This window comes from Grampus griseus (genome assembly GCF_964374135.1).
Source record: "Grampus griseus genome assembly, chromosome: 6".
NCBI lineage: Eukaryota > Metazoa > Chordata > Mammalia > Artiodactyla > Delphinidae > Grampus > Grampus griseus.
In genome coordinates, this window is record NC_139000.1 from 55358341 (window position 1) to 55383705 (window position 25365).

General features: G+C 38.1%; 1 protein-coding gene across 4 annotated transcripts in view; it reads right to left on the reverse strand.

The window, feature by feature from the left end:
* Positions 1-973: 973 nt before the first annotated feature.
* Positions 974-25365, reverse strand: part of PLGRKT (plasminogen receptor with a C-terminal lysine) — a 50222-nt gene continuing 25830 nt past the window's right edge. For 2 of the 4 annotated variants that reach the window (XM_082656988.1, XM_082656989.1), the window contains exons 4-6: positions 5499-5629; positions 4817-4926; positions 984-1375 (exon numbers count right to left, since the gene is read on the reverse strand). In XM_082656988.1, coding sequence (XP_082513114.1) covers positions 1254-1375; positions 4817-4926; positions 5499-5629 — 363 coding nt within the window. In that variant the 3' untranslated portion in view covers positions 984-1253. Of the gene's footprint in view, positions 1376-4816; positions 4927-5498; positions 5630-5987; positions 6184-25365 lie in introns of all 4 variants that reach the window. The other 2 variants (XM_082656990.1, XM_082656987.1) reach the window with 2 other exon arrangements.

Sequence of the window (25365 nt, forward strand, 5' to 3'; positions counted from 1 at the left end):
TTGTCTTTCACAATTGTCTTTGCATGTCAAGAATGCATTAAGGCATAACTTTGGCAAGACCTTTTAGAGTATAGACTCTGGAGCCAAACCATTTAGGGTTATGTCCCAGTTCTGTCTGTGTATGACCTTAGGCAAGCAATTCAATCTCTTTATGCCACAGTTTCCACATATATAAAAATGATGGGGGGCTTCCCTGGTGGCGCAGTGGTTGAGAGTCCGCCTGCCGATGCAGGGGACAGGGGTTCGTGCCCCGGTCCGGGAGGATCCTGCGTGCCGCGGAGCGGCTGGGCCCGTGAGCCATGGCCGCTGAGCCTGCGTGTCCAGAGCCTGTGCTCCGCAACGGGAGAGGCCACAACAGTGAGAGGCCCGCGTACCACAAAAAAAAAAAAAAAAAAAAGGAAAAAAAAAAATGATGGGGGCTTCCCTGGTGGTACAGTGGTTAAGAATCTGCCAATGCAGGGGTCACGGGTCCGGGAAGATCCCACATTGCTGCAGAGCAACTAAGCCCATGCACCACAACTACTGAGCCTGCATTCTAGAGCCCACAAGCCAAAACTACTGAGCCCTCATGCCACAACTACTGAAGCCCGCGCACCTAGAGCCTGTGCTCCGCAACAAGAGAAGCCACTGCGATGAGAAGCCCATGCACCACAACGAAGAGTAGCCCCTGCTCACCACAACTAGAGAAAGTCCGTGCACAGCAATGAAGACGCAACGCAGCCAAAAATAAATAAATTTATTAAAAAAAAAATGATGCCTGCCTCATTGGATTGTTGGGATAATTACAAGAATATGTGCAAAACAATCAGACAATGGCCATAGCAAGTGCAATATACATGTTAATCATTAATATTAGTTGTTTTCTATCATGTGGAGACAGGACACAATTGAGAAATCCAAATAAAAGCAGTATCTGTGGGAGATTACTGTGATGGGGCAAGTGTGTGCAACAGAGAAATGAGAACAATAAAACTTTTGCTTCCAGAAACTCAAAAAAATATAGTTTATTAATTTTACATTTAGATGTTTGTGATACACACACATATAGAGGAAATCTGAAAGTAGAGTACCTCCATGATTTTGTGTTGAATGTTATACATTTTATTTTAAAATAATTTAACAAAGTTCATCTTAAATTTTATTATTTTAAAATAAAAACCATTATATCAAAATCTCAAGCATTTAAAAAATTGTAAAGGCCATGATTCAAGTCAACAATTCTGTATTTTGAGATTTGGTGGGTAAACATGATTTCATTTGTCTATGAAGAATTTACTCTGTTCCCTTCTTGCCTTTTCAAGGTTTTCAAAAGTGATCATTCCTTTTGGCAGCTGCAACTTACTCTTTTCTGTTTCCAGTATGTTCTCGGCTTCACCTTAAATAAAGTACAGAAATGTGCAAGGTGACAAAGGGGTCATCAGCATTTTGTGAGAAGACCTACTTGTTGTGTTCCACTGACATGCTGTAACACTGTGTGGAGGCATGCCCCCAGATCTCACAGTTACATATTTCACCCACTGTCCCCAGTGAAGTGACCTCCCAAAGGAAACACAGTAATGAATTCTGAAGATTCATAAAGAGATAAATCAGATGCCAGAGACTTTGACAGAAGACAGCATTTTAAAATGTAGAAGAGAAAGAATACCAAGTACTATTTTTTTTCCTTGAAGGAAAGTCAGGATGAAAACATCCTGACTTTCCTTCAAGGAAAAAAAATAGTACTTGGTATTCTTTAGTTATAAAGAATACTATTAGTTGTGTTAGGATAACTATTAGTTGTGTTAGGAGGGGTTCAGGGTGGTGAAACCCCATATGGTTCTTCTTGTTGCCCCTTATTATATCATAAGTGATGTGAGAAGAAAATAAAGTTTACTAAAAAACTCTAATTTTTCAGGAAAGCTAATCTTTGACTTGAAACTACTTATAAATACCCCAAATAATATTAAATGTTCTTTAGTCCATATATACATACATACACACACATATACACATTTTTATAAACAATTCCTCTTAAATAATAGCTAGTAATTTCTTGGGCACAGTGACATTTGCCAACTTTTATTGTTGAAGACTAGCGAAATTCTGAAAAACTATAATATATGTTGTTGACATTCCATAAACTTTCCTTGGGAATAAAGGCAGTTGTTTTCTTGAAGTATTCCTCTTTTAATGCACAATTAATTTATACTCCAAACCCAACAGGGCAGGCTACAATTTGCAAATTATCACAGCATTCTAACAATCTGCAGACATTTTTTTTTCTCAATCTTAAATAGTAAGTAAAAATCATTATAAAATTGTATGTAATTGGGCAGGCTATTGATGGACAGACTAGATGTTTCCATGAGAGAGTGCCTTCCATATGGCAGATTCTTAGTATATGTTTACAGAATGGCTGATAATAAAGTCAATTAAACAGGAAGTATATATCTTGGGGTCATCTCTAGTTAACAGGGCTATATATTATAAACTAAACTTTTTAATATGGTAAATTTCCTGGTGGATTCTAAAGTTTTATTTTATTTTTTTTAAACAGGAAATTTCCACAACATTCCTTGGAAGTTAAATTTTTATATTCTATAGACTCTGATGGACCTGTTATAAAATTACTTCCCAATTATACAATCAAAATATTCCTAGAAAATAAATTTGCCCTCCATTAGTAATACATTCAAGTGAATGCTGTATAATAGAGTTGAGATTTCTTAATACTACATACTAACTTTTATGAGGGACTGAGAACTCTAATGTTCTTATAAACAGTGAGACATAGTTGAGCTCAGACTAATGAATTCTTAAGCAAATGAGTAACATGAACCTGAGCAGGTTATTGAAATGAGTTTTAACATAAGTAAATCAGTTTTGTACAGTTAGTTTCCAGCTTAAAATGGAATTGTACTCCAAAAGTTAATTTGTAGATCAGTGTTTTAGAACTCAGAATACATTTTCCCACAGTAATATATGCTATAAATAAATTTCTAGGCCATCAGCAAAACACTGTTTAGCCCACAATATAGCTGAACTATGATACCAATAATGTCTGACCCCAAAGGACATTTTAACATAGTTTCTATGTGGAAAATGTACTTCTATTTTCAAATGGGAATTTTTAAGAACATATAATTCCTCCATTTCCCTAAGTCTGTGCATGAAATGTTCTACTGCCTACTCCCAATACCTGCACCTTCTCCTTTCCCATACTAAACCAGTCCCCACAGAGCCTCAGGGATAGTGATGCGCCTATAGCCCAGGAGAGAACAGGATGGCAAAAATGAAGGCTTGGGAAAGCACTGTTTCCAGCATGCTCTGGGTTGAAGGCTTGAGGATTAGGGAAATAGGGATCCTCATGAGAGGTGTGTAGTGGTGGGAATTTGGAAGACATGGATATCCTAGACTAATGGGAAACTCTGTCTTCTTGGGACAGGAATGGCATCTGTGGCAGCAGTGCTAGTTTCTAGGGCAATAAAAGCCAGAGTTCAGTGGGAACAGTACGGTACTGGTGAAAATTTAACAACCAGCTTTCCAGAACAAAAACAAATGTATATAAGTTTATTATGTACATAAGTTTATTATAAATTTTACTTCTATGAAATATATGTAGCATACAATTTGTAAATGATAATAACATGTACAGTACCCTTTATCATAAATTCTATATAGCAAATTGATCCTCAAAGAATGTTTTTATTGATTTTTGCTGAACTCTTTTATCCATAGCTCACCTAAGCAGTTGATGAGAAAGTATAATTTCAACATGAATGATGGTCGGTGTTTTCATTTACGTTAATGAGTAGGACAAAAGTGAAACAGTGATATTGTGGACTTTGTTGAATCAGATAACAGTTTTTAAATATTAGGACATTTCCTGAATTTTTTATGCTATTCACAACATAATGGATATGGACACAACACACTTTTAAGACTAATATACATCATTAACATTTTCTTCATCATTTTCTTAAGTCTAGACCACGGGTTGGCAGACTTTCTTAAAGGGCCAGATAGTAAATATTTTAGGCTTGTGGGGACTTGCATATCTGTTGCAGTGACTCGGCTCTATCATGGAAATGGAAAAGCAGAAATGAATGGGTATGTCTGTGTTCCAATAAAACTTTATTTTCAAAAATAGGTGGCCAGCCTGCAGACCATAGTTTGTCAGCCCCTGATCTAGACAATCAACAAAATAGTAAGTCAAGCCTTGATTTGGTATTTGTAGATTTCCATGGTGTAAATACTCCCACCATGACCACCTTCAAGCTGACATACCAATGGGATGTCACTGAAGTCAGAGTTGTATCTGTATTTTATTGTGTCTATATATTGTATCTGCATTGCCACCATACAGATACAGTAGATATACATAACTTAAAAGAATAGATATACATAACTTAAGAGTACAGATATTTGTAAAATAATTAGAAACTAAGTTCTGATTATTAGTGTTTTAATATAATTTAATATTATGTATTTTCTGTAATTTATTTAATTGTAAGTTTATATAATTTAAAAAAAATTTTATTGGCGTATAGCTGATTTACAATGTTGTGTTAGTTTATATAATTTAATTTTTAATAATGACTGTGTTTAACAACCAGCTTACAAAATTCCTGAACATTTGACGGTTGGTTCTTGTGAGCTGGTATGAGGTGACTCCAGCATACCACTATGTGAGAGGGGGCAGAAATATCAGTCATTGGTAGCTCAGGGAGAGTCTTGTCAGAATTTTCATAATTCAAGGGGGTGTGAGGAGTGGATCCTGGAACCAGAAAATGAATCAGAAATTGAGACTCTGGTCTAAGACTTATCAAAGACTTACCTTTCATTCTTTGTATAAGGGTCCCGTAGCCCATGTCATACTGGTAGGCAAGGACAAAGCCTAATGGAACGATAGGGAAGAGGAAGGCAGGCTTCTTCTTTTTAATTGCTCTGATTCAAGAACAAAAAAGAATGAATATCAAGGAATAACCTGTAAAGAAATATCTTTGTACTTGATGAAAGGAAATAATTTATCTGCTTTTGGGAAGAATATCCTCCATTTCAGAAGTTACTTAATTCTTCTATGGAAATAGGATTTGCTTACCCATAATCCCTCAGCAGATTCTGCAGTTCTTGGGTAGGGTCTATGATTTGTTCATCTTTATTTGATGTTGAGGCTCAGATTACTCATTTTAAAAATATTTAAGTATTGATATCTATCCCTTAGGGACTGTGGAGATGAATTTGTAGAGACTTCCTTCTGTCTTGGTGCAAAGTCAGTCCTCTCTCTTACTTATAAAATGGAGAAAAGTACAGAAGAAATCTAAGAAACTAAAGGAAGAATTAACTATTACTATCCTGGTTCTACAGAGTTACCGCCAAGGACTAAAATATCAGGGTTACTTTGTTCGCCTATACGTGTACTATTTGGATCAAAGTCCTATCTTGGCCAACTTAATAATATGATCATGGCAGAGACAAAAAGAAGTAGAAGAAAATTTTAAAGTAAGTAGCAAATATACCCAGCTGTTAAAGAGACGGCTGCAATGCCAAAAAAAGTTCCAAAATATTTGAGGAATTCCCGAGACCAAGCAATCTGCATAGCCATTTGTCTTTCTCTCGTTTCATTCTGCATCATTAGCTGCCTTTCCAGCTGAGGACAAAACAAAAGACAAAGTGTGGTTATTCATCTTTTGAATCCGAGCACAGAGTTAATAATCTGCTTTTCTAGTGGATTTTCTTTCTTCAGTAGCTTTAATTCATGTTTTTTCTTTTTTTAATCTCAGGAGACTTTGACTAAAGTCCTTCTGGACTGCTATCCCCAACTGTAATCTTGGCAGTGAAATCTGGAATATATATGGAATAAGTATGATATTCTTCTTCAGCTCTTGTATGCATGTAGTCTGGAACGTTTATCCAAGCCCAAAATATATGTTCAGCTTACTATATGAAATGTGAGAAAAATATCTATGTGCCTTTAAATACAGAAACACTTTATTGGCCTTAATTACCGTTTGCACTGAAATCATTTTGTCTTCCAAAACCATCCAACTCCACGCTGAAATTCATTTGAAGTATTGGGTCCATATTGCATCATAATATGATGGTAGAGGGGTATTATTTTGAGATATCAATAGAGATTTTTCTTTGCCACATTTTTCTTGTTGCCTCAAGTCCTTCACCACTTTAGTCAGTGCCTTTCACTGCCTTAGAACAGAAAGCAGATACAGCGCAGAACACAGGAGACTGTATTTCTGAATGGATTTTTTAGAAAATACATAGGAGAAGCAACAGTCTGAAAGCCCAAGCCCATTATTTTGAAAGAGTTAGATTCTTGAGAGAGAAAAGAGCTCTTTTTAAATTCTCAAATCTTGGCACTGTGTATCATTAGCAAAGCCTAGAGGATAGCAAGCATATAAACCACAGTGTGAGAGGAATGAGTAATAATGTGACTCAATTTTCCTTCCATGCCTTCTTTCTCCTGTGGGAAGGGACTGGAAGAGGAGAATGAGATTTTATGAAAAAAGATGGGGCTTGGCTCCGTGACCCCTCGTGGAGGTTGAAGCCCCAGGGGATGTAATGGATTTCGAATTTGAGAATCCTCAGACAGAGAGCACTTGTAGTTCTGCCTCCTGTCAAGAATTCTGGGAAGGGGCATCTGTCCGCCTGCCGATGCAGGGGACACGGGTTTGTGCCCCGGTCCGGGAAGATCCCACACGCCGCGGAGCGGCTGGGCCCGTGAGCCATGGCCGCTGAGCCTGCGCGCCCGGAGCCTGTGCTCCGCAACGGGAGAGGCCATAACAGTGAGAGGCCCACGTACCGCAAAAAAAAAAAAAAAAAAAAAATATATATATATATATAAAGTAAAGCAGAAATGGTTGCAGAGCAGATCTAGGCTTATAGAAGAAGGCCTGAGAGAGGCCACCCCGGTCTCCCTCAGTTGCCAAGGGTTGTGGATAAAGTCTGCAAGGTTCCCAGGTCAACCTGGATAGGGTCATAGAAGGTAGCTGATAATTGAAAGCATGTGGCTTACCAGAGAGTCACCAAAGCCTAGGGCCCAGGAACCCAATAATAGACACTTGGGTAAAAACTAAGGATATTCAGAAACTCTGAATACCCTAACTTTATTTATCTATTAATCTGAAACTATTCTAAAATTTAAGTTTATTTTTTTATTAAGTTTATTTTTATTATATATTCTAGGTCTCTAATCTCTACCAATAAGAATAGAAGCAATCATCTCCATATATCAGAGAAACTGTGAAAATCAGCTAGACTATATCTGCAATAAACTAAGTCTAGAGTTGAAAAAAAATCCATGCAGACCCTCTCTTTCATGGGCAAAAAATCCTGATGAAGGATATCATTGAGCTATAATGCTAATTATCAATTAAAACTTTATTAATGACCACATACTTTATAAAATTGTATTTAAAGTCACAGGTCTAGGTCCAAATACATTTTAAAATTCAAATTAATTAATAAATTTTATCACCAAACTTTTTCAATAGCCATAAGGAGATAATTACATTAATGTAATTATTAATTTACCAGTAATAGGCATTATTTAACTAAATGTACATTCATTTTCACCCTTCTTCCCCAAATATTGACGCTAATAACAAGAGCAAAAGAGAACATGTACAGTAAGTTTCTGTAACAGTCTTTAACCCAAATCATAAATATAAAATTCTTTATCCTATTTTAAAAGAATTTTACACCTTTTTATAATAATTATTTTCCTATCTCTGTTACTTTTGATACTGCTTTATAGGACAATTTGAAATTAAAATGTTCCTCATTATGACTTCAGACTAAGATGATTTTACAGGCTTAGCTGGTACTAGTTTAACAATTACAGAGCCACAATTAATTTTAAAGAGAATATAATAAAAGAGAGCTAGCTTATTAAAAATTATTGTTCAGGGTGCAGTGGTTAAGAATCCACCTTCCAATGCAGGGGACATGGGTTCGATCCCAGGTCCGGGAAGATCCCACATGCCACAGAGCAACTAAGCCCGTGCACCACAATTACTGAGCCTGTGCTCTAGAGCCCGCAAGCCACAACTACTGAGCCCGCGTGCCACAACTACTGAAGCCTGCGTGCCTAGAGCCTGAAGCTCACACACCTAGAGCCCGTGCTCTGCAACAAGAGAAGCCACCGCAATGCGAAGCCCGCGCACCACAACCAAGAGTAGCCCCCACTCGCTGCAACTAAAGAAAGCCTGCGCGCAGCAGCAAAAACCCAACGCAGCCAAAAGTAAATAATAAATGAATTAATTTAAAAAATCATCATAGCGTTTCTTTAAAAAAAAATCATTGTTCATAGTAGGAGAAACCACATTATGACCACCTTCATAAAACTGTTACATCCACTCTTTCTTGTGTATTTTAACTCTTCAGATTTTTTTGTTTAAAAAATATTAAGGGCAGCCACAAAATTACTGACCTCAGTAATTTGTCAATCTTTTGAGTCTCAGAAGGGGCCACTATGTAAAAATCCACAGACCATTTAATACGTTTCCCTTTAATACAATCTTAAAATGATTAAATTTCATGTGGACACATAAAACATTTTCACAGCACAAAAAAGGCAATGACATTGTCCTATAAATTATCTTCATTGTAGTTTTAATTTTTTATTAATTAGAGCCTTTCCTATTTTTGAGAAATAATTAGGCCAACCTTGAAAAAAATCCGTATACTTCTGTGTTTTTAGTTTCCAACAGTCTTTTAACTTATGCATAATATATTCACATGTAATAGAAAAGATGTCTTTTTATTTGCTTAACTGGACAATGCCAAAAAGCTATTCTGCATGTTTTGTCACAAAAGAGATTTTGTTTTATCAGAAATGAATATTTTATATTTGTCTATGCCTTTTTTAAATTAACAGAGACATTATTGATACCTTCTAAACTAAAAGCAAAATCAGAATTTCAGGTAAACAAACCATAAAGATCATTAAAATAAAGCAACCATAATGAAAGCTGTGACAAGTGGCATTTAAGTTTAACTTGCTCTACAGATGTTTTAAATGTTCAACATCCAGTAAGTAGTTTGGGAAGAATCTGGAACGGGAAATGAATAACAAATTGAAGCTTTTTAAAAATAAATCCAGGGCTTCCCTGGTGGCGCAGTGGTTGAGAGTCTGCCTGCCAATGCAGGGGACACGGATTCGAACCCTGGTCTGGGAAGGTCCCACATGCTGCGGAGCAAGTAGGCCCGTGAGCCACAACTACTGAGCCTGCGTGTCTGGAGCCTGTGCTCCGCAACAAGAGAGGCCTGCGCACTGCGATGAAGAGTGGCCCCAGCTCGCCGCAACTAGAGAAAGCCCTCGCACAGAGACGAGGACCCAACACAGCCAAAAATAGATAAATAAATAAATAGATTTAAAAATAAGTCCATTGTTTAATCAATGACTTATGAAAATAAAAACATTGAAGTATTATTCAGAAGCTTAAAAGCTTTGGTTACAGCATCTTGTTACATACCTTCCAATAAAGATTACAACACAATTAAATCCACTCTTATTCTCAGATGTTTGTAAACAATAAGGTCACCCTATGTAAAAACTAAGAATTCCAGTTTAGCAAAAGCCCTTTATATTACTTATGGATTCTAAAATATATGGACTTTCTCCAGCAAGATCAGAAGATGCTGACAAGATGAGTAGAGCCTGGGAAAGAACGAAAGATCAATGACGTTCTCGTCCGTTATCTAAAATTCTGTAAAGACATAGCTGCTAACAGTGTCTGGTACATTATAAATGCTATTAACTGAAGTTGAAGACAATTCCAGAACTTAAGTAAAAAATGATAATAAGCATATTTTCTTTTATCCTGGATTTCCTCATTTTAAAGAGTACATATTTCTTACTTTGATAATTAACGTTCCTCTATGTCAATCCTAGCTGTGCACAAAGCTAAGACCTCTATTCTATAATACTTAGAACAAAAAATCTTAGAAACAAAATATGCTTCAAAAATAAAATTAGAAAATCATTAAGGTAGTGTAAGATGCTTACTTCTACTTTATTGTGGCAGCTGATACACTGATAGAAATAATAATGTGGTTCACCAGGTGCTAAGCACTGTACTTAATTTACATATATTGACTTTCCTGCAAAACCCTATGAGGCTGGTCTATGAGTTAAAGATAATGGAATCCACTCCAATTAGTAATTTAAACAGAATGGGACTTATTGCAAGGTATTTGGCAGGTTAAGAATTTCTAGGGGAGCCATGGAAGTTAGTTTGTGTCCTATACTATCAGGAATAACATAGCAGGGAGAAATGCTCAGCCAGAACAGGGGACTCTCCTATGGGAACCCCACAGCTACTGCCTTCTGTCATAGATGCTCAGAACCAAATACTGAAATTCCACCTCCACATTCCCAAATGTCAGCTCCACTACAGTGATTACAAGAAGATCCAACATCTTCTAGAAGCTTTATACTGCCCATGTCCACCTCCCAGGTTTCCTTCAGGTGTGCCTAGATGGCAGAACCATGTCAGATGTGAAACCCAGCTGCAAGAGTCTGAGAAATCTGCCTCTGGCTTTCCAGCCTCTGTTGCCATAAGGGAGTTGGATGGAATGGAAGCTGAGCAGAGGATGTATTGACTCAGTTTACAGTTGAGGAAACTGAGGATCAGAGTTCGACTGATTTTCCCTGTGGCCTCAGTTATCAAATGGCAGATCTAGGATTCAAACCCAGGCCTGCCTGTTCCAAGGCCCAACCTTGCAGTCTACTCTCAGTACACTGGCAGTAATCAAGTCAATGTGGAAAATGGGAGTAAAGCAGGCAGGGTATGTCGTTACCATCTGAAAAGCCTTTGGCCTTCTATTATAATTAATACAAGAATTTTAAAAAGACACTGCGTAATGAGCTCTAAATTTATGGGGGTACAGGCTGACCTGAATTACTCTGTTTAATTCCCCTTAAAAGAGCCTCTCTACACACTGTCTCTGATTTTATGCCCCCATCCCTGTAGTGATTTCAGTGACCAGCACTCTCTGAATGTGAGCCTCCTAAGGCCCCTGTGACCTCCTCCTCGTTGTCATATCTAATTTCTCAGAGAACTGGGGGCAACCACCACATCCAAATAATGACCATGGCCTGGAGACTTGATTTCTAAACATTTCTTGAGATGTGGCCTCTCCTACGCTGTTGTGCAAGCGTGCGTTTGGGGCTCAGGCCAAGGGCCCTGGGAGAGAACAAGGCCAGCCCGTGGCTCTATAAGGAAACTAGTGTCTGTGCTCAAGGTGAGGGCAGAACAGGAAGCTAAGGAAGTTCTGAAAAGTCAAGACCTGCTCCCCTTCCATAAATGAAATACAAAGGGGAAAGGCAACTCCTAAAACCACAGAGGTACTAGAACCTTTTCCAGAGAGGGTCCTTCAAATCCTTTATTTGTTTACTTTCCCCTAGAATTTTTTTCTCATCCATCTCCTCTTGGTCTTCTCAGCTCCTGGTGATATTATCACTTTCCAGGATCCAGCTACCACTTCTTGCTGATGACGTCTGAATTCTAAATCTCTACCCTGGAGCTCTTTTCAGTGGTATATTGTGTTTCCAACTGTCTTCTGAGCATCTCCACGGGGAGATAGACAGCCAAGTCTTACCTAGATGTCTCTGCACACCTCTAAATCCAGCCTTCTTCCTGCTGCACCTGCTCCAGCTCAGAGCATCATTACCCATCAACAAAAGCACTATATTACCACCAATCTGTCTCTATCCTAGTTTCTTCTCCCTCCAATCCATCTTTTATATGGCTCTCTCTATATTTATTTACATTTCTATTCCTATCTCAAAAGCAATCTCATGTTACTTTCCTGTTTAAAAAAATTTACTGGTTCTTTAATTCCTAGACATAACACGGCCTTTAAAAATCCTATTCCAATTTACCTCTTGGGCTTCATGTCCTGACAGTCTTCCCCTAAACCACAGCCAGCAATCCTTACCCAGACTAGGCACGTTCATCTTTCCACAGCTTTTTGCTCATAGAGACAGACACTGGAGTCACTTGGACTGGGTTCAAATTCTAGTTCTGTCACAAACTTGCTATGTGATTGTGCACAAGCCCCCTAAATGTCTTGACTCCAATTTCTCTATCTCTAGGAGCAACATAGTTACCTTACAGGGATGCTCTCCTAAAGAAGATGGCATATTTGAAAGGGAGTTTTGCACTGCAGGCATTGGAATGTGATAGCCCCTCTGTCTTGCTTTCTCCTCTTGTCTCCTGTCCCAATGGTTACCTAGACTTACAGCCTTTTTCCTTCACTATCTTCCCTCTCTCTTTCTAGGACAGTTCACCTGTTTTCTGACTTCAAAGTTTCTCTTTGCTGAAGATGCCCACATCTCTATCCGGAGCCCCATCAACTCACTGAGCAATGCTGCCAGCTGCAGCTGGCTGACTTGTGTTCCTGGTACTACACTGAATTCAGCACTCCCTGCACTGTGACTGTTAGTTCCTCCAGACCAGCCCCCCTGCCAGCTCCTTGTACTCCTCAGAAGCTCCATGATTCTCCCAGAGGAATAAAAACTTTGGTTTCCATCTTCAACTCACTCTTCTTAACTCCTCATGTATCTAGTTAGTCCAGAAATTCTACCACCAGCTTTTTCTCTGAAATCTCCCCTTTTCTCCATTCTTGCTACCTCCCCTGAAATCCAAATCCCTATCACTTTAGACTTTGGGTACTGCAATGGCCCCATGTTATCCTTATATGTCTAGCCTGTGGTATAGATCTATTAACAAAAAAGCACTGTGGCCCAGAAGTTAATACTATGGACACTGGAGCCAGACTGCCTGAAACTGAAGCCTGGCTCCACCACTTGCAAGCTGTGTAGCTTCTGGCAAGTTCTTGCATCTCTCTGTGCCTCAGTTTTCTTATCTGTAAAACGGGGCAAATGACAATGCCTACCTTAAAAGGTTGTTGTAAGGATTAAATGAGCAAATACATGTTAAGGTCTTAGAGCAGAGCTTTAATAAAGATTCAATAAAAGTTAGCTGCTATTATTTGCCTCGAAAATAGACGTAAGGTTGCAAGATTATTTTAAAATATTTTAAATTAAATAAAAGGTTCTGCTCCTGTCATTCCCCTGCTCAAAAACTTCTAAAACTTCTTTTTTCTGCTACATCATGTATAAATGCTCTACTCAGCTTTCTGAGCCCTCTGGACCAGATCTGTGCCTCACCTCATTTTCTACTGTAGCCCTTCTCAGCTTTGGTCAGGTGGACTTCCTGCAGTTTTCCAAATGTGGCTCTATCTGACTCTTCCTGGCCTTGTGACCTTAGGTGAGTCACGGCATGTCTAAACAGCCTGTTTTCTCATCTGTGACGTGGGGATAATAACAGTACCTTCCTGGTGGGATTTTTTGTTTTTTTATGAGACTAAAAAGGAATTAGAGCATCTTTTTTTAACATGCCTGTAGTTGTTGAGGGAGAGCAGGCTTGTATGGGAAAAGCAGCAGCAGTCTACATAGTGTCAATCAGAAATACATTTCTGTAAATCTTGAAGCCTAGGGAGGTAAAAATACGTTTCAGGAGAAAAAGACAAAGTTTCCACAGAAATGAACATAGTATCCTTAAAGGCTAATGGTTATTGAGTCATTTACTCTTTATAACAGTATGTTTGGCAGGTGTCACTAATATCCCATTTTTCCAGATGAGAAAACTGGTGGTAAGAATGATTAAGTAACTTGCCAGTGCCTGTAGCTCTCGTACATCCTGGGTGTTTCTTTTACTTCTTAGTAATACTACTTAACACCTTTTATAATAATAGCCAGGAAATTAATAAAGTACTTATTTTCAGAATACAAGCCAAGGCAAAAGAGAAGTAAAACAAAAAGACAAAACTAAACCCCAATGAATACAACTGTGACCATGTAGAACATTCTTTAATTAGTTTCACTTCTATCTTCTCAATGAGTTGTGTGTGCTTCTGACCCTACATTTCAGTATCCATGGAATCCCCAAAACTAGAGGTTCTTTTTCTTTTTCTTTTTTTTTTTTTTTTCCGGTACGCAGGCCTCTCACTGTTGTGGCCTCTCCCGTTTGTGGAGCACAGGCTCCGGACGCGCAGGCTCAGCGGCCATGGCTCACGGGCCCAGCCGCTCCGCAGCATGTGGGATCTTCCCGGACCGGAGCACGAACCTGTGTCCCCTGCATCGGCAGGCGGACTCTCAACCACTGCGCCACCAGGGAAGCCCCTAGAGGTTCTTTTTAATCCAATAAAAAAGTATTTCTGTACTTTGATGTGCTTTTCTTACATTCATAAGTAATATAAAATAATTCTTCTAAAATGCTTCAGAAGATGAGGAAGCCAAAGCAAGAAATAAGAGGGATTAAAAGCATTGTTGAACAAAGGACTTTCCACCTGGTTGACAGGAATTTTTTTTTTTTTTTTTTTTTTTTTTTTTTTAACATCTTTATTGGGGTATAATTGCTTTACAATGGTGTGTTAGTTTCTGCTTTATAACAAAGTGAATCAGTCATACATAATGACAGGAATTTTTTAAAAATTTGCTTGACAAACTGATTTGAAAAGTCCCTTGGAGGAGAAACATCCCACAACATGGATGAACCCCAAAAATATTATGCTAAGGAAAGAAGCCAGACACAAAAGACCACAAATTGTATGATTCCACTTCTGTGAAATGTCCAGAAAAGGCAAATCTATGGAGACAAAAAGTAGATTAATGATTTCCTGGGTCTGGAGTTGGGATCAAAGATTTACTATACTTGAGCACAAGTGAACTTTTGGGGATGATGGAAATGTTCTAAAACTGGATTATGGTGATGGTTGTACAACTCTATAAAAATACTAAAAATCATTGAATTGTACCCACACAACGTGTACCCCTACAGTTTTAGAGTATGTGAATTACTCAATAAAGATGTTTAAAAAATAGAAGTGGGACAGAGTAGCCTTTCAGCATCAGTAAGTAACAGCATGCGTTTATTTTAAATCATTAACAAAAATGATGATGCTTTGTGGTGATATAGCTGCCTGACCACACAATTATTCCTGTGTCTTAGTGAGGTTTTTCATGTTCCGCTCTCAAGAACTGTTCAGAAACATCTGAGCCACTTGGTAAGGAATAACTCTATTCAGATGCAGACTTTATAAATCATTTTATAATAATATATTCCATCTTTATATTTATCAAAGAGAGAAGAAAAAACGTTTTAGCATTATATATATAGTCCTTTTCATAAATAATTAGTTTTAAGCTTTATATTCCATACATTTTCTATTTTCATACTAAAACACACCACCAAAATTTTCCTTGCAATGTCAGGAGGCGGGGAGGATATTGTTTTTTTCTCTGTAAATGTTTCTATTTTCTCTTCAAGCATTCCTATCCCTAATACTCATATCACCCTTCCTGGGTATTAGACCTTATTTGCCCTAAAGAGGTGCAATATATACCACAGCAAATTTTTGGTTAAAATGGTGGGTTGAGCTGATCCATCTTACTTTAAAAAATTGCTCAAATGTCAGCTCACCACCAGTTTTCAAGCTGTTTTGGGAGCTCAGCTTAGATGGCTGTTAATCTAGAGATTCTTTTATTTAGAGGAAAATACATTTATACAGCAGCTAAAATCAGAATCCAGTTAACACCAGAAGATTAACCTAGTGATATAATAATTGTTAATGGGAAGAATTTGTGGGGCAAGTCATTTCCAATTCTAATTAATTTTAGGCAAGCCTTTAAATTAGAAATTTATTTAAACCTGATTTCAATATGAAAACAAAAGTAGATTGTGGAAAGAATTCATTATTTAGTTATCCATTTCTAGGAAAAGATACTTCTGATAATTCATGTTCACATGAATTTAAAAATAAAATATCATCTCACTATTATAAGAAAATAATCATTAATTCCTGAAATGGAAAAACATGTTATTTTTACATGTTGTCCTGTTCTGATTTGTATGGATCTCAGAGTTCTGCAGAAAGGTGAGCCTGACCCAGTCAAGACCAATAAGTCTTAGATTTGCTGCTGTTTAATCCCTGTAGTGACACTCATTTCTTTTTGAATACAATGCTAAATAAAAACCTAAACTAAATAGCCACAGATAGGGAGAGAGAAGTCAAACTGAGAAATAAACATAAATGTAATTAGAGTTTTATGTCGTAAGTTTTTTTGTGCTATAAACGTTTTCACACAGGGTTTTTGTAAACATAAATTTTTTTTAGTGGCTTTTTAAAATTTTTATTTTATTTTGGAGTATAATTGATTTACAATGTTGTGTTAGTTTCAGATGTACAGCAAAATGATTCAGTGTCATATATATATATTTTTTCAGATTCTTTTCCCATTTAGGTTATTACAGAATATTGAGTTGACTTCCCTGTGCTATACAACAGGTCCTTGTTGATTATCTATTTTATATATAGTAGTGTATATATGTTAATCCCAAACTTCTAATTTATCTCTCCTCACCACCTTTCCCCTTTGGTAACTATAAGTTTGTTTTCTAAGTTTGTGGGTCTGTTTCTGTTTTGTAAATGAGTTCGTTTGTATCATTTTTTTAGATTTCACATACAAATGGACAAATATCATATGATATTTGTCTTTTTCTGTCTGACTTACTTCTCTAGGTCCATCCATGTTGCTGTTAATGGCATTATTTCATTCTTCTTTGTGGCTAAATAATATTCCATTGTATATATGTACCACATCTTCTTTATCCATTCCTCTGTTGAGGGACATTTAGGTCGCTTCAATGTCTTGACTATTGTAAATAGTGCTACAATGAATATTGGAGTGCATGTATCTTTTTTGAATATATGCCCAGGAGTGGGATTGCTGGATAATATGGTACCTCTATTTTTAGTTTTTCAAGGAACCTCCATACTGTTTTCCATAGTGGCTGTACCAATTTACATTCTGACCAACAGTGCAAGAGGGTTCCCTTTTCTCCACACCCTCTCTAGCATTTATTGTTTGTAGACTTTTTTTTTTTTTTAACATCTTTACTGGGGTATAATTGCTTTACAATGGTGTGTTAGTTTCTGCTTTATAACAAAGTGAATCAGTTATACATATACATATGTTCCCATATCTCTTCCCTCTTGCGTCTCCCTCCCTCCCACCCTCCCTATCCCACCCCTCCAGGCGGTGACAAAGCACCGAGCCGATATCCCTGTGCCATGCGGCTGCTTCCCACTAGCTATCTACCTTACGTTTGTTAGTGTGTATATGCCCATGACTCTCTCTCGCCCTGTCACAGCTCACCCTTCCCCCTCCCCATATCCTCAAGTCCGTTCTCCAGTAGGTCTGTGTCTTTATTCCTGTCTTACCCCTAGGTTCTTGATGACATTTTTTTTTTCTTAAATTCCATATATATGTGTTAGCATATGGTATTTGTCTTTTTCTTTCTGACTTACTTCACTCTGTACGACAGACTCTAGGTCTGTCCACCTCATTACAAATAGCTCAATTTCGTTTCTTTTTATGGCTGAGTAATATTCCATTGTATATATGTGCCACATCTTCTTTATCCATTCATCCGATGATGGCACTTCGGTTGTTTCCATCTCCAGGCTATTGTAAATAGAGCTGCAATGAACATTTTGGTACATGACTCTTTTTGAATTTTGGTTTTCTCAGGGTATATGCCCAGTAGTGGGATTGCTGGGTCATATGATAGTTCTATTTGTAGTTTTTTAAGGAACCTCCATACTGTTCTCCATAGTGGCTGTACCAATTTACATTCCCACCAACAGTGCAAGAGGGTTCCCTTTTCTCCACACCCTCTCTAGCATTTATTGTTTGTAGACTTTTTAATGATGGCCATTCTGTAGTTTTGATTTGCATTTCTCTAATAATTAGCGATGTAGTGAATCTTTTCATGTGCTTTTTGGCCATCTGTATGTCTTCTTTGGAGAAATGCCTCTTTAGACCTGCCCATTTTTTGACTGAGTTGTTATTTTGATATTGAGCTGCATGAGCTGTTTGTATATTTTGGAGATTAATCCCTTGTCAGTCACATCGTTTGCAAGTATTTTCTCCCATTCTGTGGGTTGTCTTTTCATTTTATTTACAGTTTCCATTGCTGTGCAAAAGCTTTTAAGTTTAATTAGGTCCCATTTGTTTATTTTTGTTTTTATTTTCATTACTCTAGGAAGTGGATCAAAAAAGATATTTCTGTAATTTATGTCAAAGAATGTTCTGCCTATATTTTCCTGTAAGAGTTTTATAGTATCCAGTCTTACGTTTAGGTCTTCAATCCATTTTGAGTTTATTTTTGTGTATGGTGTTAGAGAATGTTCTAATTTCATTCTTTTTACATGTAGCTGTCTAGTTTTCTCAGCACTACTTATTGAAGAGACTGTTTTTTCTCCATTGTATATTCTTGACTCCTTTGTTGTAGATTAATTGACCATAGGTGCATGGGTTTATTTCTGAGCTTTCTATACTGTTCCATGATCTACATTTCTGAGACACATATTAATCAAATTGAAAAAAATTAAAGACAAAGCGAAAATATTAAAAGCCACAAGGGAAAAGCAACAAATAACATACAAGGAAATCCCCATAAGGTTATCAGCTGATTTTTCAGCAGAAACTCTATAGGCCAGAAGGGAGTGGAACAATATATTTAAGGTGATGAGAGGGAAAAATGTACAACCAAGTATACTCTACCCAGCAAGGGTCTCATTCAGATTCGAATGAGAAATCAAAACCTTTATAGACAAGCAAAAGCTAAGAGAATTCAGCACCACCAAACCAGATTTACAACAAATGCTAAAGGAATTTCTCAAGGCAAAAAAGAAAAGGCCACAAATAGAAAACAAGAAACTTATGAATGGGAAAGCTCACCAGTAAAGACAAACATACAGTAAAGGTAGGAAATCATCCACACACAAATATGATATCAATAGGAGCAATCGTGAGAAGAGGAGAGCACAAATGCAGGATATTGGAAATGCATTTGATATTAAAAGAACAGCAACTTAAAACAATCTTGTATATATATAGACTGCTATATCAAAACCTCATGGTAACCACAAATCAAAAATCTACAATAGATACACAACAAAAAAAGAAAAAGCAACTGAAACACAACACTAAAGATAGTCATCAAATCACAAGAGAAGGGAACAAAGAGGAAGGGAAGAAAAAAGACCTACAAAAACAAATCCAAAACAATTAAAAAGATGACAATAAGAACATACATATCAATAATTACTTTAAATGTAAATGGATTAAATGCTCCAATCAAAAGACACAGACTGGCTGGATGGATACAAAAACAAGACTGGTACATATGCTATCTACAAGAGACCCACTTCAGATCTAGGGACACATACAGACTGAAAGTGAGAGGATGGATAAAGGTATTCCATGCAAATGGAAATCAAAAGAAAGCTGGAGACGCAATACTCATATCAGACAAAACAGACTTTAAAATAAAGGCTGTTACAAGAGACAAAGAAAGACACTACATAATGATCAAGGGATCAATCCAAGAAGATATAACAGTTGTAAATATATATGTACCCAACATAGGGGCACCTCAGTATATAAGGCAAATGATAACAGCCATAAGATTTTCTTTTATAATCCTCCTGAATGTTTAATTTTCATAAGAAAGAGGTACATTTTTTATTATGGGCTGTTTATTCACACTCACTTTCTTGCAATAAAAGTAAGCCTAATTTGATAGCATTGATAAGCAAGCGAAGATAGAAAGTATTAAAAACAATAGTGGCTCAGTATTGGCCCTGGGTTGGGGGGCAGGGGAGCCACAGGAAAGTCAGAGTGGTAGAAAGGGAAAGGCACGAACTATCAGGAATGACACTTGCATCATTGACTCTTCAGTCTGGAAGAAGACAGTTAGTACTCCCTATCTTAAATCAAATAGAAAATTAGTTCCAGGTGAATCAAAGCCCTGAATGTACCAAATGAAGTGATAAATATATTATAAGGAAAATTTGGAGACTGCTTGTATAACCTTAGGAAGTCAAAGACCTTTCCAAGAAAAACAGGAAACATGAAGGAAAAGATTAACAGATTTCATACACGAAAAATAAAAAAATTCACACCTATTAGGATGGCTATTATGAACAACAACAACAGAAAATAACAAGTATTGGCCCGGGGCAAAGATATGGAAAAACTGGAACCCTTGTACGTTGCTGGTGGGAATGTACAGTGGTGCAGCTGCTATGGAAAATGACATGGCAATTCCTTAAAAAAAAATTACAGAATTACCATATGATCCAGTAATTCCACTTCTGGGTGTATACCCAAAAGCAATGGAAGCAGGGACTCGAGTAGACACTTATACACCCATATTCATTGCAGTATTATTCCCAATACCCAAAAAGTAGAAGCAACTCAAATGGCCACCAACAGGTGAATGAATAAACAAAATGTGACATATACATGGAATATTATTCAGCTTTAAAAAGGAAGAAAATTCTAACACATGCTCCAACATGGAAGAAACTCAAGGACATTGTGCCCGTTGAAATAAGCAGATCGTGAAATAACAAATATTATATAATTCTACTAATATGAGGTACCTATAGGAGTCAAATTCATACAGACAGAAAGTAGAATGATGCATGCCAGGGGTTGGGGAGAGAGGGGAGTGGAGAGTTAGTGTTTGATGCATACAGAGTTTCAGTTGGGAAAGATGAAAATGTTCTTAGAGTTGGATGGTAGTGATGGTTACACAAGAGAGGCACAGTGAAGGGGTTAAGAGTGTGGGCCTTGCAATCAGACTGCCTGCATTTGAGTCTGATGCCATCACTTATTAACACTGTGTCCTTGGGCATGTCACTTAATCTCTCTGTACCTCAGTTTCTTCATCTGTAAAATATAGAAAATAATAGTAACTACCTCATGGGGTTGTCTTGAGGACTACATTATTAAGGAGAATAGCATGTAGAAATAATACAACCCTATGGTTGAATTTGGAAACATCTATTTTAAATGCACCTACCCCTTGATCTAGCAATTCCACTTTCAGGCTGAGTCAATACTTAATAAAAACTAGTTGTTTTTTCTGTTCTTCTTATCATCATCATCATTATTCCTATGCAGCTATATATTCTGATGTGGAAAAATCTTTCAGCCTAATATATATATATATATATATATATATATGTGTGTGTGTGTATGTATGTATATATACATGAATGGCTATATATGTATTTTTTTTGCCTTTTTTTAAACATCTTTATTGGAGTATAATTGCTTTACAATAGTGTGTTACTTTCTGCTTTATAACAAAGTGAATCAGCTATACATATATCCCCATATATATGTTTTTTTTTTCCTGACATCTGTTTCTTCCCTTTCCCCCATCACCACTGCTTAATCTTAGTCTTCCCATGTCCTTCACCTATAATTATACTCTGGGTTCATTCTTTATGGGTAAAAAGAAGTTAGCTACCATACTGTGAAATTAAGGTCACATAGTAAGCCGACAACTGGGTCAGGAGAAGAAACTGCTGACCAGGTCCTGCTCACACAACCTCTCAATGATAAGCATGTCTGGGGTATCTAAGGAACAGCAAAGTAACCGGTGTAGCCACAGAGGAATGAGCAAGGGGGACAGTGGTAGATGATGAGGTCAGAGAGGTGATGGCAAAGGGCTAGATCACCAAGGGCAGTGCTTCTCAGACATGCATGTGAATCACCTGGGGGATATATTAAAAGCAGATTCTGATTCAGTAGGACAAGGAGGGACACATGGTTCTGTATTTCTAACAAGCTCCAGTGCTGATGCTTTTAAAAAGTGGACCATATTTGACAACAAGTCTTGTAGGCCTTTGCTGGAACTTCAGTAAAAACTGTGAGGAAGATGGGAAGCTGCTGGAGGGCTTTGAGCAAGAAGCTGTGTGATATGACATTTTAACGGATCAGTCTGACTTTGAAGAATATGATGTACCCAAGAGACATGAGCACATATGTTTACCACTCAAAGCAGCAATATTCATAATAGACCCAAACTGGAATCAATCTAAATATCCATCAACAGTAGGATGAATACATAAATTATGGTATATTCATATAATGGAATACTACAAAGCATGGAAGAAGAATGAATTACTGCTACAACTAACAATGTGGATAAATCTTACAGACATGAATTTAAAAAAAAATGAAAAAGAGTACATACTGTATGATCCCATATATATGAAGCATTAAAAAGGCAAAACTAATTAATGGCGGCAGAGGTCTGGATAGTGGTTGCTTTTAGCAGTGGGAGAGGCAGGAGGAAGCTTCCTGGGCTGGAAATATTCTATATATTGATCTGGATGGTAATTATATGGGTATAAACATATGTAGAAATTCACTGAGCTCTGCACACAAGATTTGTGCACTTCCCTGTGTCTATGATATACTTCAAGAAAATAAGAAGTTGTAGGGGAGCAAGTGTAAAAACTGCAAAAGCAGCTGGGAGGCTGTAGCACTAATCCAAGCAAAAGCGGGGTATGGAGTAGAGTGACAGCAGTGAAGGTGGTAAGTGGTTGGATTCTGGATATGTTTAGAATTTAGAGCTGAAAATCATTTTCTGATGGACTTGATAAAGGGATGTGAGAAAAAGGGAAGAGTAAGAGGCGATCCCAGGTTTGTAGCCTGACCACAGCATGTTGGTGCCACTTATGGAGATGGAGAAGCCTGCAGGATGATGAGCAGATTTGATGGATAAGAATGGGGTCAGAATGGGTGAGAATGAGGAATTGTGGTTTGCATATGTTAGTTTGAGATGTTTGTGGATATCCAGATGGATATGTCAAGTCAGCAGTCTGTAGTTACAGCCAAAGTCTCGGCTAGCAATAGAAATTTGAAGTCATCAGTTATATACGTGGTATTTGAAATTATGAGACTAGATGAGCTCCCCTAGGAAGTGAGTATAGATGGAGAAGAGAAGACAAGTGTGATCTGAGCCAGGGCCACTCCAGAAATATGCAGGAGTCAGGGAGAAGAGGAGGCAAAGGGGACTGAGGTGGTGTGGTCAGGGAAGTAGGAAGAGAACTAAGAGGTGTGTTTTCCCAGAAAGGAACTGAAGAATGTGTTTCAAGGAGGGAGTCATCAATGGTCAATTGTGTCAAGAGTTGCTGAGAAATTGAGTGTGATGAGGACTGAGATATTAATTATGTTGACTAGTAAACATCTGAAACTATGCCTGTCACATAGTTAAGTGTTCAAATATCATAGGCTATATGGAGAATATCATGGAGAATATACATTAAAACCTATATATATCAAATCATTGTTCTTGGCAGGAGATCATGTTTTGCAGTGAAGAAAATAAAAGTTCTTCAGAAATGAGCTCACGCTTCTACTCTTTCCCCTTGGCCCTTGAGGTTTTGGCTTAAGATGGGCAAGTGGAAAGGATCTTCTCCCCATTTGGAACAGCCCTAGGGAACTAGCCTAGCCTTCAGTCACCTCGGTCCTACAGATCATAGAGAAATGAAGTGTTTTCTTGGCCTGTTCTGTAGTTTAAAGACTGCCCAAACTCATGAGGGAATATCCTGCTTCAGGGAAACAGGACTACCACGTATTCAAACTCCCCGTGCTTCAGTTTCCTCATCAACAAGATGGGACTAATTATCATGCCCATTCCATGATGTGTAACAAGGATTACAGGTATTAATATATACAAAAAGCTTAGAACAGACCTTGGCACAAAGTAAGTGCTAAATAAACAGTAGACATTTATCACATTATCATAGTGATATCAATGTCCTCCAGCTAAAGAATACCAGGAACATACCTATAGTCAAAAAAAGTAGGATTCATGGACTTGTTGCAGTAAAGAAGACACATACTATGGGGAACTGTGGGGAGTCTCAGTGAGAAGGTATTAGAAAAAGATTTATACCATCTGGACTTATGTCAAGTGATTTGGCGGAGGTTCAAAGATCATTTGGATGGGGTGCTGCCAGGAAGTGGGAGTAATTCCATGATTGGAGATCTTAAGTCTTCTTATCGAGAAGGTGAGAGGAACCAAGCAGATCTAAGTGGTAAATAGTAAAGATGCAGTAGCACTCATATTAGTCAGGGTGGGGGCATACTTGGCCATTCTGCAGTTTGGACAATGTTCATATCTTTGTCTGTTTCCTGACATAATTACAGAGTGGTCTTGCCTGATGGTGGTGATCTGTGAAACTACTTATGTTCCACAGGAGAACACCATGGACTAGCTGATAGTGCCAGGTCAGCTCCTAGCTGTCAGTGGGATAGTTTTCTTTCTCATTCTGTTTAAAATGACATGTGCTTTGAGGGGGTGATCAAAAGACTTCAGGAAGGGCTTCCCTGGTGGCGCAGTGGTTGAGAGTCTGCCTGCCGATGCAAGGGACATGGGTTCGTGCCCCAGTCCGGGAAGATCCCACATGCCGCGGAGTGGCTGGGCCCGTGAGCCATGGCCGCTGAGCCTGCGTGTCTGGAGCCTGTGCTTCACAACGGGAGAGGCCACAGCAGTGAGAGGCCCGCGTACCGCAAAAAAAAAAAAAAAAAAAAAAGACTTCAGGAAGACTTTCAATTTCCTCTGACAACACCTGAGTCATGAGTCATCAAAGAGAACCCGGAGAGGTGGGCAGAGAGGGTAAACTGATCAAGAAGAACTCTGATTGCTTAGTCCTAGATGTGCCCATCATCTCTGCTTTGAGCTGCTCTCTGGAAGCTCTCTGAAAAAGATAGAAAATTAGTGGGTGACTCGAGGTGAGCCCAGGGAGAAAATAGAAGGTGATGGGAGTTTGCTTCTGGCTTTTGGAGCGAAGATATCCTGGCACATACTCCAGGATAAGATGGTGTTCTCCTAGGTGATCCAAAGCCATTATGAAGATGAAGTGGAGAAACTAGCTTCACAGTAAGTAGGACTGACCTTCCCTGAGGGACAGAGCCCATGGGAACTCCCAGCCAGAATGTACATCTGGAAAACTGAAATGCCAAGGAGAAATATCAAGGAGGAGAAAGGAGCAAGGGTGAAGTTTTCAGGGGTTTGAAATGTAAACGACCAGGAAAGCTGTTGTAGTGTGGCCAGTAGCACTAAGAAGGAATCTTTTGGGTCAGATATTCATTGTCAAAACCCAGTGGAATCAGGGGACCCAATGCAAGCTGTCTAGAAGGTTTCGAAATCCTTCATTTGACTCAGGCTAGGGGAGTGTTTTTGTTTAGAATCCCAGCAGTTGCCCACTCGTACCTAGTTAAGTCCTTGTTTATATTTTGCTTGCCTTTCTCCAAGTAAAATTATCCTGTAAAACCGTGGATTGCCAGGGGTAGACCTGAACATGTTGACAGAATTAAGGCAGCCTGATGTTGGACCAATTTCAGAATCTGAAAAATCACAGGAGAGGCCAAACAGAGTGGTGTCAGGCAGAGAGGGTCAAAGAAGCAGGCTGTGGAGCCTGGAGACC